We start from the raw sequence: 15612 nt of genomic DNA, 5'->3' as shown, positions 1-15612 counted from the left end.
GGGCAGGGCAGGGCGGGGGGGCGGCTGGGTCGGCAGCCCCCGCTCCCCGGGCTTTGTGATCAGCCTGCTGCCGGGCTGCGGGGGAGGCGGCTGCTGCACCCACCTAACGCCCGACCGCCGCCGCCCGTCGAAACCGGTCGCACCGCTGGCGCTGACTTAGTACGCTGGGGTCCCGCGGCCGGCGCCTGACAGCCGGCCCTGGGGGCGAGGGCTGCCCGAGACCCCGCTCTGCAAGGGCGTGTGAGCCTTCAGCTCTGCGCGCAGCGAGCAGCTCCGCTTGGCCATCCTAGCAGCAACTTGTGCTTCTGTCAAAACAGAAACCTGAAGGCAGTGGGATGCTTCGCAATGCATAAAGTTAAATATGTATCTCTTTTTCTTTTTCCTTCTTCTTTTTTCCCAGGGCACATGCACCAAGTTATAAACTTGCATAACATTACAGGATTGCATCCTTGGATCAAACCTGTGCAATTAAAAAAAGAATTTTAACAAATGCTACTAATAACAATCCTGGGTTAGGATGGAAATAACAAGATTAAAGTTGATTGGCATGGTTTTCACTTTTAAAAAGTGATTTATTTATTTTTTTTTAATATTACCAAGTCACTTTTCTTTTTGTTAGCTTCTAGTACTAGAAGGGAATGTTCACTCCAGAGAAGATACAAGTTTTTGTATGTTTGCTTATAAAATGAAAAAAGCATAACATCTTTGTCATAGATTATGTAGGTGGCATATGTCGGATAGATCTGCAGAAAGCCACATCTAAGAGTATCTGAGCCTGCACAGGAAAAAGAAAACTGGTGTTATTTTCCAAGAATAAATTAGAAGGTATCTCTGCATAGCACTTTTGAGCCCTGAAGACATGGCTTGTTATGTGACAGTTTGTGTTTATTTTTCCTATTTACACCTTCAGAAAAGGTCTGGTTCTGTAAGTGCGGAATAATTAGAATAAGTCAATTGATGATTTCTGGGATGAACTAAAGATGATTTTGTCAGACTAGCAGTTAATTTTTTTAAATTAATTATTTCTGTAATAAATAGAAGTGGCAGCAGGAATCTAGGGGCTACAATGTGATTGTGATGTTGAATCCAGTCGAGGCAATGGTAGTCATCCTGTCTTAATCCTTTCTTGTCAGCTATAAAGTTGTTTATCTTATACACCCAATACACCCCATCACCATTTTATTTTCTGATTTRCATTTTGTGACTCCTCTTTGCTGAAGTTCCATTTTTATTCATCCTTATTTCTTTTTGTCCTTTCTCTGCTGGTGTTCTGTTTTTTTGGTGGAGGTTCTTCCCTCTGTGTATGTGTTGATTTAATTTTTCTCCTTCCACAGTTGTCTCCTCCACAGAAAACAAAGTAACTAATTCCTCTTAGGTGGCATCATTCTCCTCATTATTAGCACCTGCTTTACTAAGAAACATTCAGATCCTCTGTTTTTACTATGCAGAGTTTTTACTRTGTTTTTACTGCCTTTGTAGGGAGGAATCCTTTGATTAAAAAATGAGTGGAACGATATTTTTGTTAACTTAAAAAAAAGAAAGAAAAGAACAGACTTTAGAACAGAAAGCATCGGGGCCAAAAGAACATGTTCAGAAACGTGTTCTCTCTTAAATGTGATAAGTCTCACAGATATGTAAAGAAGAGAGTTGATAATCATAACTAAGGGAGGAGGTAACAGTATGTGGTAAATGACTTTGTATTAAGTTTATTTCACTGGAAAGATACAGTCTTTGCTCCTGAGTGCGGTTAGAAGACGGAGATTCCTATCTATCAAAAAACCCAAGAACAACAGTGTGTTGTTAACTTTTCCCACAGAAAGTCAGTAGGAAACCAAGTACTGCCCTGTTGGTGTCAGGGAATATCTGTATAAGAAGGTGGTCTGAACTGAATTTTTTTTCTTCTAAAACAGGCAGATACCTCTGCTTAGGTATTGTTAAATCTCTCTCCTTCTTCCCTTCCCTGTTATTGAACTTACCTCACTATTGACATGCCTGGAGCCCTACAGGAGTTCCTTTCCCACTTTCTCTCAACTCAAACATGAGATTTTTTTTTTTCTTCTAATGTCCTTTTCACTTATCCCACATGTAGCTGAGAGGTGAAGTAGTGTCCCTGCTCGTCGGCTCTCATGTCTTTCACTTACTTGTCAAATTTTCTTCCATGGCACATTTTCTTCCCCATATTTGTTAAATCTCCAGATAGTTATTTCATTTTTCTTTTCTGCTTTGCCCATAAAAAACACTTAGTCTGCTCCTGATCTTTGTCTATAGCATATCATATTAAGCAGCARTATTCCCTTTGGTTTCTCTCCATTCATCCATTTACTGTTTCTTGGATTGTAGTGACATTAGAATAATAATCTTTTTTGTTTGTGTTTGTTGTACATCTAGAGACTGGGCATCCTAGCTCAGGACTTAGTGGTCTTAAGTACTCTAATAATATAAAAAATAGTTCTGCAAAAGCTTGTGTTTAGTTTTGCCTGCAGCCTTTCTGCCCTTCAGTATTGACTTGAAGTACAGATCAGGTTTTGTCTCTGTCCTGATTTCTGTGCAAACAAAAGTCAATAGCTTCAGCCAGAGATATTAAGGGGCTAGCTAGTTAGTTTGTGAGATTTGAGTGAAGTTTTTTTGCTGTTGATAACAGCAGTGCAGTAAATAATTGGATATTTTGTGCTGCTAATGTAACTACTCAGTGCAGTTTGTGTGTTGACAAGCACATGTGAGACTTAATTCAAGTACAGGTAACTTGAACTGGCTTGGCAGGTAAGATGTTCCTGCATCACTTACACCCAGATCATGTTTTCAAGCTCCTCTTCACAGTCATTGGGATTAGAAACATACTTTTAAAAAATTTAAGTTCAGAATCTGATAAAATCAGTAGACTTCAGGGATTGTGGACTTTGAAAATGGCCTATATTGCTATATAACTTTAAACAATCCTTATAAGGAAGTTTGCATATTGATTTTTTTCATTACTTCATAAATAAGTATAAGTAAAGGTTTCAGTTTCGATAGACTGATGGTTTTGTGGCGAAAGAATGATGAAGTGGTTACAGAGACAATTGGTAATCACCAGATCTTCAGCAAATCTGATACTGTCTGTCTAAACTGGTGTGGTAATAGGACTGACTATTCCTTTAACATCCTTTAGAGTGCTTGTAGACGTAGGCTGCAATTAGCAAGTAATCAGGTTGACTGGTGTAGCAATACCTGTTCCACATCCTGCGTGGTTTTGCTGTGAGCTTTTTTGTCCCTCCCCAGGCCCTAAGCAAAACCTGTCTGAAGCAAACAGTTTGCATCTGAGGGCAGGAAAGGCTGTTGTCAGGATGATGCAGATGTTTCTACTGTTATGCAACTGGGTTGCAATCCAGTTGTTACTTCACCTCCTGACCAAAAGTGTTTGCTCTCATATAATTACTGCTCATATAGATTTGTAGTTATGGAAAGCAGTATACAATTTATGATTTACATAGTGATTTGCTCACCCAGTTTTAATTAGAGTCTTCCATGCAAGTATTAATCAACAAGAAGTATCACAGGTATACAGAAGTAGAGAAAGTAGGTGTAAGGAGGTAAGAAACTTTATTTTTTCCACTTGAAAAATATATTTTTATAATCATTAGGTAAGAGCATGTTATAAACTCATTATGAATTTATGTAAAGTTTCTTCGCAGGAAAGACTATTCCTGAATGAAAAATAACTGTGGTGTCTTGATGGAGTAACAGAGAATTTTCTAGAAATCACAGCAATGAGGTAAATAGGATCATCTCACATGACAGTGCTTCTTCATGTTGCATGTACGGGTTAAGGATTAGATCTCTTTGAATTCATTTATAATGTGTTGCTGCTCTCTTCACCTAAATTTGTGGGATACTTTCCCAAGTAAATCAAAATTAAACTTTGCCTAGTAGGTAGGAGAAACTGATGATAAATATGATGCCACAAGAATATAAACATGTTAATACATAAGTTGAGTCAAAAATAGTGAAACCTGGATTTCTTTAATTATTTCTTTAGGGAGGGAGAGGAAAAGAGGAACTGTTCGTACTTCATCACACTCACAAAAGTATACTTAAGGTTTAGCAAATTGTTTAATATATTAAATTTTTAATTATTTCACAAAGTTTATCACCAGGAAAGGGAGGACAGTAATAAAAAAGGGTTTCTGATGAGCCTCAGTTGTTTTCAGCTGAAATAAAATAATGTACACGCTAGCACAAACAACCGATTACACATTTTACCTTTTATTTCCAGTAATCTTCTGTGTGTGCTTTGATGCAATGCTCCAGCTAGCCAACCACTGCTCCTACTGTGCACCCCAAGCAGAGCTCCCCAGGTGATTCTGGCATCTGTGACAGAGCTCTTTGCAGGCTGACCGATGCAGACCCAGCTGGCACACTCTGGCTCAAAGCTTCAATTAAATAGTGGCAAACTGACAGACTGACAAGGAGCCTTGAATCACACCATTCTCTCTTTGCTTTATTCAGATTTATGAACATGCAGAAACCAGTTTTCCTGTCTGCTTTAGGCCTGTTAGGCTGTGTCTAACCACCAGTACTAGGCCCTTGGGAGCTCAGATCAAGGTTTGACTGGAAGGCCAAATCCTTCCTCCTTTTCTTAATGCATACATTTCCTTCCAGTGGAATTGAGAGCATACAGAGGTTATTGCACATCTGGGTTTTGTCCCAGTGTGCAGGCAGGATGTGGCCAAAATGCACAGTGCGGTAAGAGAACAGTTCCTCCGATCCATTTATTGCTTATTCAGATTCTTTGCATAGTTCTGCATTTTGATATTTAAATAACATACAAGCATCTCAAATGGGGCTTGAGAGAGTGTATTTACTGATCCCAAATTTTATACCAAAATTTGTATCCAAGACTTATGAAAGCTGTATAGATTTACTGGCTTCTAAATATGTCGTTTACTGAACTAAGAGTCTGGTGCTTTTTGCAATTAATTTGGCAGGAATAACGGTTGCCTTGTCTTCAAAAGCAGAGGAACTGAGTCATAAATCCTGTAAAGATTCAGGTACAAAATGAGACTAGTTACTGTTGTTCTTTGTAGAGGAAGGAATAAGGAACATTTCTGACCTCTTTTTGTTTGCTGTGCAGTGTATCATCACAACCTGTACTTAAGTGGAAATATATGACCTTTATGCTTTCCTAATGCTGCACGCTCCTGGAAGAATATGGTTTTATTCAGAAATACTTTAGTTGATAGGCATTTAATTACATGAGTGTATAAATGAGTGATTGTTGCTACATCAGGCAGAACAATAAAAATATTTGAAATATTAACCAGAATGAAGCAATAACTATTTAATTGTCCTAAGTGAATGAGTACATTTTATTTATCTAATAACAACCATATTCAAATCAGAATTTTCCATTGCTATTAAGAACCTATATTGTTACTAACATTACTATGTTAAAACCAAAATACACTGATTATGAGCAAACACCATGGACTATCCATTGAATTTATACATTTTTCCACTTCTTTTCTATTGCTTTCATGTACGTTAATGTTCTGAGTGAATGTTTTAAGACCACTTTTCACTAGGTTCTAATACAGGAAAAGACTTAGATCTAAAATGAGGATTGAGGATTTTTTGCCAGCATTTAAGATAATGCGCTATTAGAACTTAGTTTTGCTTTCTTTTAAACAAATTTGCTTATCTATTTTCAGTTAGATACAGTATATAAATAGATTTACAAAAATATATGCCAAATATATGCCAATATATGCTATGCCAAAAACAACAGTGGACCCATATTCATTATACAATTTAAAAATTCAGTGATTAACTTTGATCTGCGGTTAACCCTATAAAGGTTAGGGTGTTTTTTAGTATTGAAATATGATTCTGGTTCTCTTCCTAGTGTGGGCACTGAGGAACCCTAGCTTCCCATACAGTGAAACTGCTGGCACACTGTTCTTTGATGTCACTGGGTTAATACAGTGTCCCTGCGCTGGCCTCTGTTGCCTTGGAGCTCCTGATGTGGACAAATCCTTGATGATTTGTCAAAGACAAATAGACCACTGACAGATCATACTCCCACCTAATTACTCTGCTCAGTTAGACACCTACATAAAGAGCTATAAAAACATGGTGAGAATATCCTCACTGTAGGTTAAACCCCATGCGTTGGCCTACCGAACCTCAGTATTTCATACCCCAGGATCACAGTTTGGCAAGGGTTTCAACCAACCAGGTGAGAATTGTGCCTGGCTAAAGTCAACTGTTCTCCTCCTGTTTGTAGACTCCCGCATCAGTCATAGCAATTGTCATCTSTTTCAGAGCATGAATAAGACAGATGAGTGGAAACAATTCTTCACTCACTCATTTAAATTTTCCATTTCAACTGTGTAAAATAAGCCAGCCTGAGCACTGACTCTCACTTCAGGCTCCTGAAGATTTAAGATATGTGTTAAGACATGTTGTGTCCTATGGGTAAGGCTCAACAATTCCCCACTTCTAACCAAGATTGAACATAATGGGTGAATATACCCAGTGCAGGTGAAGCTGCTTCTGAATTTACGGTAGTTTATCTTGGTTATCTCTAACCTATTGGAAGATGCAAGTAATTCTGTGCTGTGGCGTTATAAACAACATATTTATATATCAGGCACAAATTCAGGAAGGTGTCCTTATCTAGAAGGATGCATAAATACCTTTAGACATTAGAACATTGCTGAATTTAAGTGCTTGTTTAAGAACTAGGTGTTCTGAACTAAGAGGCATTGTTTTGGAGACTTTTCCTCCTCATTCTGACAGAACAAAACCTGAGCTTGCAAAGTGTGCAATAAGAAGGCTTAGAAAGGTCTATCTATTTTAGATCAGTTACAGGAAGACAATAAACCGCCACAGTTATTAGTGCAATGCATGCTTGAATGCTTTAATATGCTTCATTAACCTGAACAGTGAGCAGTGGTTCCAAGTACAAAGTATGACAAGATCTTTTGCAGTCAGTGTGATCATTTAGTTTTCTTTTAAACAGGGCATTACCAAAACGGATTTTCTGAAAGAAGGTGTTGTAGGGTATGGTAAACAATGTAGCTTATAATCAAGAAATAGGAGAGAGGTTATTGCACTGCTAGACTCTGGGATTTTTCTTCGCTTCTTGCTGCCACTCCCAATTTTGCTTTAATTTTCTTTTTTTCCTTGAATATTAGAAAGAGATATTGATGAATTGTTCCACAGCTCTTTTATATTGCCAGAAATCAGTTGTTAGTAAAACTAGAAGCCTTCATGATAATGGGAAGTATGTGTATTTGAAGCTGAGAGAAACAATCCTTTGACTTTCAGAATGAGTATTTGTTTTAGAGATTAGTATTGTTTCTAAAAGTTTCTAAACAGTTTTAGTTTCTGGTGCAAAGTGTTATATATATGTATGCATATATTAGGCGATAACACAAGACTGCATTTAAAACCATCTTAAGTATTGCCATCTTAGAATTACACTAGCCATAAAATATATATGACAATGTAGTAAACAATTAGAACTGCTGTAGTAGAGCTGAAGATTTGTCACAAAGCTTTAAATGTTATCATTGATTCTGTTTTTTTTTTCCCCCCAGCTTATAGCCAGTGTAACCCCATTGGAATTTCCTAGTAGGATTTCCTTAGTCCTTCAAAGTGATTAATCTTCAGCCTATCAGAGTGGAAAAGAAGCCTTTATCTTCATCTGCTTTTGTAGTTTTGCCATAGGTCCTGGTCTTCTTGCTACTTTCTCTTTTTATCCCGACATTCCCCATTGCAGATAGAACCTTCTGTAGACTGGTGTTGTTAGGTAAGACTATCATTGGGGATAGAGAGTGTTTTGCAATATTTCTGAAACTCCTTTTTCTGGGCCCTCCCTGCCTTGCCAAAATGAGTTATATTCACAAAAAGCTTCTGTCTGTTCTTTCCAAGAAAACTATTGGAAATTAGAAACAATCGTTAAAGTTCTGTGTAGATCCTTAGATCCTTAAAGAAGACCTCTTTCGACATGCACGCTAAAATACATATACATTTAATGAACACTTAAATGTCTGGAGTGTTTAGTTTCATAATGTTTCCGATTTTGTCTTCTTAGCTTGCTACAATAATATCAGTAATAAAAAGTGTTTGTGACTATACTGTTGCACAACAAAATATAAAAACTTCAGTACTGTATTCTAAACATACACTTTTTGCCAAAGGTTAACTAACAGTAATCTTATTTATATATGATCTGATAGCTTGTTATTTCTTGTTCTATTTCAAACCATAGAAGCATGTATGTTTATATAAAGATTTATCCTTCAGTAAGGGCAAATGAATACTCATTCCTTTTTTCAAATTCTTGCTTCACTAGCTGTCAAAATTGAATGAGATATGCAAATATTAGGAATCTTGCTCTATTAAGGCTTCAATTCTGAAAGACTCAAAAGTGTGGTTTCCCTCTTCTGGCCTGAAGAATAGGTAAAGCCCATTACAAACACCAGCTTCTTTGGCTGCAGTCAGTGATAGCTGAGTATTGATCTTTTATTTGGCAGAGGTGTCTACAATGTTAAGGCAGGCACACCTGAAAATAAGAAAGTGAAAATACAAGTACTTGGTGCATGCCAAAATGTCAACCTGGTAGTGGCACTGGTAGTTTTGAGTCATACTGACACTAGGTAGCTAAAAGAACTGTAAACAGAGAGAGAGAGAGACTATCAGTGTTGTTATTCATCTGTAGTTTAATTATTGATTCTTCCTCTAACATAGTTGTACTGAGGGAATTCAGTTTAGCAAAATTTTATGCTATTACAGCACTGGAAATGGCAATGGGATAGCAATTTCCAGCATTTAATTATGAAACATGCCAGCAGAAATCTCTCTGTTACAAGATCATCGATTCTCTTTGTCAAAAGCTTCAAGTGGCATCGCATGCCAACATGTACTTGTCCTAAGCTTGTGGGCTCGCTCTCTATTGTTTGCATCTTGCCAGAAGGAGCACGTGGAACTTTTCATTTAGGGTTATACCTCCACTCTTTCTTGGCACTCGATGCTATCTAACTCCCAAAATAGCACTTGCAGTTTAAAGAGGAATACACGTTGGTTACTGCATCTTTAATGTACACCTCTGAATTTGTCTTGAATTTACAAGATAAATCTCCACCATGTTTACATGTATTGATGCTCTATCTGGAATCACTTTCTTGCTATGTAAACGTTGTGACTAATGCCAGTCAGTCCCTTAACTCTGTTGAAACCATGTATAAGAATAAAATGGAAACAGAAGGTTTTAATCTAAAGCAAAAAGCTGAAAGTTGAATTATAACACTGGAAACAACTGTGAAAGATAAGCATAAAACAGAAAAATATATTTCTAAATAGTATTTGATAAGAGAGATCTTCGTTATGTGCTCCAATATTTTCACTATCTCAGGGTTCTAGCTCTGTAGCCTGATACCTCATAACAGATTTGTCTTGGAAAACTATTTTAAACTTAATTTTTCCCCTGCAGTTGTTAAAAGATGGAATCTCCATCTACTTCCTCATTTGTCCTTTCATTTATTTATTTATTCTGGTTCTTTTTAAGGGAAACCTACTTAAGTAACCCCAAACTTTCTTGTTGCGCACAGCTGAAATAATTCAGTTTTCTTCTCCATGCTACAACCCTGAATTTACATTTCTAGTTGCTTCATACAAACTCCTCCTACTTAAGAATGCCTTTCTTACAGGTCAAAACATTTTTAAGACTGTCAGGAAATTTTAGAAGCATTCATTTTTATGTTCATTTTAGTAAACTTACTTTTAATTAACTTTCACTTTTTCATTGAGACCACTAATAATATTAATAATACAGATGACATGTTTTATTTTTAAAATGCTTTTTCTAAACTGCTCTCTTCCTATATCTTTTTAGGTTTTGAGGCCTTGCAGTCACACATTTATTGATTAACTTATGGACTTGATAAGTCCTTAATTAAGTGGTAAGGGCTTCTGCTTACTCCAAGAGGAGAAACTCTAGCTACAAAGCAAAATAATTGCAGTTTGAAATGCCTCTGCAGATTGTCACAAATATATAATACATGTGCCTTTTGCCCTCAGTCTCTTCTACAGGCTAGAGTGCCTTGGGCTTCACTTTTGCTGAGAGACAATGGTGGATCATAGCAAATGAGTCCTGCTGAGGATGGGACTCAGCACAGTCTAAAAATAGAATGGGAGAAGTGTCTAAACAATGCCATTTGACTTTAAAATGTTTGGTAATGCTGATTTTTTTTTTTAAGTCCCCTTTTTCATTTTTTGACAAGTTTCAATTTTTTCTAGTAAAACTCTTATGAAATCCATAATTTGTGTGAAGTTTCAATGTTTTTTTCTAATGCATACCAGTAGAAAATTAAATTGTTTAGTAGTTAAGCTGGGAAAGTAGTTTCTGAGAATGGGGACAATCTTTTCATATTAAGTTGCGTATCATTATATTATGAAACAGACTAACTTTTTGGTTGTTACACTTATGTTTGATTTTCATGCTAACTCCCCTGCAGATATATTATAGATAAGAATAGCAAAGTTCTGAAATTTCACCTGTTCTTTTGATATTGTCTTTTCATGTGTTTTTCCTGTAGTTTTCAGGTCAGTTCCTCAGCTGAGCATAGGTTTGGGTTTTTTTGTTTGTTTTTTTTCTTCAGATGAACCTACACTGAGTGACATTATTGAAGTGTGGCCTTATGTCAATTTTAACAAGTCTAACAGTCTTTGTTCACATGGCAATGAGACAGTGAGGGCATTGATAAATTATGAGTCTTGTATATAATCTGTGATAATTAAGAAGTTCTGTACTTGAGACTAACAGTACTTGCTTTATGTCATTGCTTCTTATGAAAGCAGATCTTCTGTAAGCAATCTTGAACTTGCCTTATGTGAGAATGTTATTGAAAAAGCAGAGGTGTCTGATAACCATTATTCAGACTAAAGTGTTCCTGATCTGGATATGATTGTAGGCTATTTAATCAAACAAGGTCTAAAAATTACAAAGATAACTTTCAAGACGGCACAAATCCAGTTGTTGTCTAGAGAAGTAAATATATCCAGGAGTTCAAATAACCATCCTTTCTAATAGTTCTTAATGTACTTCAGGCACTTTTTCAGTCATAGATGAAGACTGCATAACTTTATATATAGAGAGATATAACTATGTTTTATTTATATATCTTTTTTTTTTAGTCTTAATAGCTGCTTTATACAAGAGAAAAGCCACTATATAATTACTTTCTTCAGCATAACAAGGGATCATCAGGATTTGTCATTACTGAAAAATGTTGTTGATTTTACTGGATAATACCTTTCCCGCAATTCATAGTTTTTGACTGACTTTTTCCTTATTACTGATGTCACATTCTGACTTCTTGTCTTCACTTTAAAGACTTTACATGACTGTGCTTCCTAAACTGTGTCTCTGCTTCTTAATACTCTTCCAGACTTCTTTATTCAATGAGTAAACTTTGAATGGCCTCTTTTTTAATTGTTTATACTCTCCTGGTCATGTCTTCTTCTGGACTGTCTTGTATTCTTTCTTTCTCTTTATTCCATTATATAATTAACCTTTTTAAAAATAAATTACATTCTCATTGCAGGAAATGACTTAGACGTGTACAAAACCCAGCTTTTGGAACTTCATCAAAGACTATTATATGCTGAAAAAGAAAACAAAAAAAGATCACATGAACTGAGCAGTGCCTTAGTTGAAATTAAACGTGTAGTTGCAAAAGCAGTGAACTCAACAACAAATCATACAGGTTTGTATGTATAAAAATGTACTGTCTTAAAGGATTGAAGTTTTGTGCGCTCATATTTATTTACCATTAGTGTGGAGAGAAAAATCGTTGATTTAATGATATCAGCATTAGGTAAAAGTTCCTTTAAAAAATGAGTGGGAAAGCAATCTCTAGCCACTCTTTATATAGGATCTGTTACTAATTAAACAAATGAGAAAAAAAACTGGGATCAGAATAGACTGCAGTGATGTCACAGCTGTAAACACAAGTAAATGCTGTTCACTTTTTTTTAATCTAGGTTTTTACAGAGTTTCTTCACTTTTTTGCTGCCAACTACAGACACTAAATAAGCTATTTTTACCTGCTTTTAGTATGCCATTACACATTGATAAATACTAGGCCTGTAATTTGGGGGGGGGGTTCTGCTTTTTTTATTTTTTTAGGAAGATAGACACCAAAATGCAATTAAGTTTATTCTAGTGATCTGACTTCTTCCTATTTTTTAATTAAAGTTCTTATTCATTTATTTAAAAAAAACACATTAGATCCTACTGTCTTACAGTCTACTTTTTTTTTCTACTCTGTGCACTGGTAGTTGCAGATAACAGATTAGATTATTTGATTCTGTCTCCTAAAAGAAACAGTGAAGTAGTGCAGGATCTGCCCATTATGCCTCCTTGTTAGGATTGGAAGAGCTACTTTCCTGGAGAAAGAGGAAGACTAGTACCTCTGCCCTGGGAACATTACACAGCAAACCTGGACTTAAAACTCTGAATGCTACTGAAAACTGTTTGTTTTAAATACTTCTTTGCATTCAGTACAGCAGGCTGATACCTGATTAAAAGAAGGAATCAACCAGGGCTGTAAAAGAGAAGAAAGAACATGACGCATTCTGGTTCTGTGTAGTCAGCTTGGTTTCTTACCCTGTTCTCCCTTGCCTCTTTTTGTTTATTCCTATTTATTTTGTTTATTTGTATTTATCCAATATTAATTCAGTGGGACTGTTCAGATGCTTATAATCAAATGCTTAACTGTTAGCAACATTGTGGCCCTATAAGTATTAGAATAGAGAACATGTTGTCACAACTAGTAGCCTCACATACTGTAGACAAAAAGTTCTTGCCAAATGCACGTAACAACAGTAGAGGAGAGCACAAGTCTCCTTCCCCGTGCCATTTTTATTCCTGAAGCCAAATGAACATCGGAAAGTGCTGAAGTTGTTGTCAATTCACAGGATTTAAAGCAGAAATTTCTTAAACATCACTGAATGTTTTCTTCTATTTTTACTTAGTCTTCTGCTTCCCATTCCAACCATGTTTTATTGCATATGGTAAAACTAATATCCTTTGCCCAGCCCTTGACAGAGACTATTTTCTCTTCCTTATAAAAGTGGAAAGTCCTTGAAAAGTTAGGAAGGCAGTAAGAAAGAAGTTTCTATGCAGCAAAATTCCAATACGTTTAATGGCAAAGCAAAGTGGGAGGAGTTGTGGGTGTCTTTCGTACACAAAGGTCTAGACATATGTATTGTTTTTGAAAACTGAAGCAGTGTTCTGGAGAGGGGGAAATCTCTGGCAATTTATCATTTTCGGTGGGAGTATCTTGGAGGCTGAAGAACTTCAAACAGATGTTGCCTACTCAGTAAGGTTCTGGCTGTGTTGATCTAACTGGATGAGTAAAGCTGAATATAGTCATTTGTAGGGATTGTTTTAAGTAACTTTTAACAGTGGTAAATTTGGGAATTTGTTCCAGATGCCTTTCTTAGGCAAAATAACTTTCCATTTAAGTCAATAAGCCTTGTGTTGCTCTACTGACTGTGAAACTGTGGGTTTTCAAGTTTTCTGTATCTTGGAAGACCATTAAAGTGATTTTGTTGGCTAAATTTACTTGAGGTATTGTTCTGATATCATGAAGTCCCTAGCACCAGCCTCTTTACACAGCTGATTAAAGTATCTGGAGGAGGTACCCACTGAGGTATGAAATACCTTAGGCAAATTCGTGGGAGCTTTCTTTTCTTTCAGGGCAAGACATGCACCTTGTGGGTAGCTAGTAGGGTATAGGTAAATTCAGTAACAGAGAATGACAGACAAAATTGTAGTATGAGAGCAATATGCTGCCTATGTCAGGAAGATAAGATTAAAGCCTTTAGATGACTGGTTAATATATAGCCTGGAATGATTTTAAGTTTTGTTTCCAAGCAGTTTTGTTAAAGATTAGAAGGACCATTTACTATTTTTCCTCCCATAAAATATAGTCTTCCTTTTAATCCTTTCACATACCCCTCCTTTCTTTTTTTTTTTTTGCATTGTGCCTATCATCTGTGCTCCTATGGGTGTCTTACATTAACTATAACATTTTTTTGCAAGCTTATAAGTGATTTTATAATAATTTTAGAAGCAGATTGTCCAGGTTTTAGTAGCTCTTTACATTTATTCTAAAGTGTTTAACACCACTGGAACATTCAGGAATGTTTATATAAAGAAATACAAATTAGTAAATGAATGTTATCAATTTTTTATATAGTTTTTTTTTTTAATAGATTTGTTTTTAAAAARTCACACTTCAGTTATTTTAACATTAATAAGTATCCTCATTTTTTCATCTTCATTTTAAAATAGCAGAGAATAAATATTCCCTCTTTTTTTCCCCGTTATCTACTACAGTCTTGTTTCTTGAATTTTTTTAAAGGCTTGAATCTGGTTGTCCTTTTTTAAAGGCTTGGGTCTGATTGTCCTTTTTGTCATAGGACTTTATAACCTAATGACTTCTGATTGGGCCCTTCATGTGCATACTGAAAATTACCATGTTTTACATTCAGGGGAAAGCACTGAACTTTATTAAGTTAAGTTACTAAGAAATTTATTAATCATAATCTGTATTTCTTTTTGTTAGTTAAAAAAAATAAAATAACCTGCCACCTGTGCAAAAATGTACTAGTTTTCTCCAGCTGCATTTAAAATAACTGTTTATTGTATTTTAAGTTAGGCCCAATCCTGCAGCTATCTATGCACTGAGAACTCCAGCTGAAGTTCCACTGGAAGTTCAGGATTGGAGCTTTGCGTTATTTTCTGGGTGTGAGGTGAATCATACAATGGGATTCTCAACTTATTGCCACAGGAGGGGATCCGTCTGATTGGGGTGTGTATGTGCTATTGTAATGCATTACCATGAACTCATTCCTGGGATCGTCAGGCCCATTCCTGAGATATACTAGAGAAACTGGGAAACTTGCATTAGACTGAAACAGGAATCAATCACCAGACAAGCTAATTATTAACCATCATGAAATATTCATGTGAAATATAATCTTTTCTGATAAATGGTTCTGATTGAATAACCTTGTGTGTGGTAATCTAATATTTAATTGAGGAAAACAATTGGAATAATGGTCCTTGCAGCTGGATTTTTATTTTATGTACATGTGTGGATTTGTTGTTTCTTTAAGATGATATGAAGTGGAAAGTATTAAATCTCACCAGAAAACCCCCCATGCATCTTACAAACATGTACTGCTATCTACCTCACCTTCGAGAATATGAAGATTCCATTTTTCCAAATGTTGTAATTGGGCAACAGAGAACTGGAGGTAAGAAATAAAATTTGGTTTATATTTTGTATACATTTCTAGAAATCTATTAAATTCTGTCAATGAAACATACTCAAACTTTGGATTTTTTTTTTCTCCCTAAATTTGAAAATGTTGACAAATTCAATAAATTTTCACGGGGTGGCAAAAGCACTTTTACCACTCCTGTCCCAGTTCCAAGTCCTCACCCCTAAGTATTCTGGTAAACCTTTTCAAATATCAAAAAATAGTCATAATTGAAAACAATATCTTTTTTGTTCCTAGTCATGTACTCATGTGGCTAAAATGCATTGGCTGACG

General features: G+C 36.0%; 1 protein-coding gene across 4 annotated transcripts in view; it reads left to right on the top strand.

The window, feature by feature from the left end:
* MGAT4D (MGAT4 family member D) overlaps positions 1-15612 on the top strand; it is a 42088-nt gene that overhangs the window by 2395 nt on the left and 24081 nt on the right. For 2 of the 4 annotated variants that reach the window (XM_026074419.1, XM_026074416.1), the window contains exons 2-3: positions 11589-11750; positions 15172-15312. In XM_026074419.1, the coding sequence (XP_025930204.1) occupies positions 15177-15312 (136 nt within the window). In that variant the 5' untranslated portion in view covers positions 11589-11750; positions 15172-15176. Of the gene's footprint in view, positions 1-3651; positions 3752-10150; positions 10218-11588; positions 11751-15171; positions 15313-15612 lie in introns of those variants that run through there. The other 2 variants (XM_026074420.1, XM_026074417.1) reach the window with 2 other exon arrangements.

This window comes from Apteryx rowi, unplaced genomic scaffold (genome assembly GCF_003343035.1).
Source record: "Apteryx rowi isolate R43461 unplaced genomic scaffold, aptRow1 scaffold_389, whole genome shotgun sequence".
Classification (NCBI taxonomy): Eukaryota; Metazoa; Chordata; class Aves; order Apterygiformes; family Apterygidae; genus Apteryx; species Apteryx rowi.
Note: the sequence above shows the minus strand (reverse complement) of the source record. Positions and strands in the feature narration are given on the sequence as shown.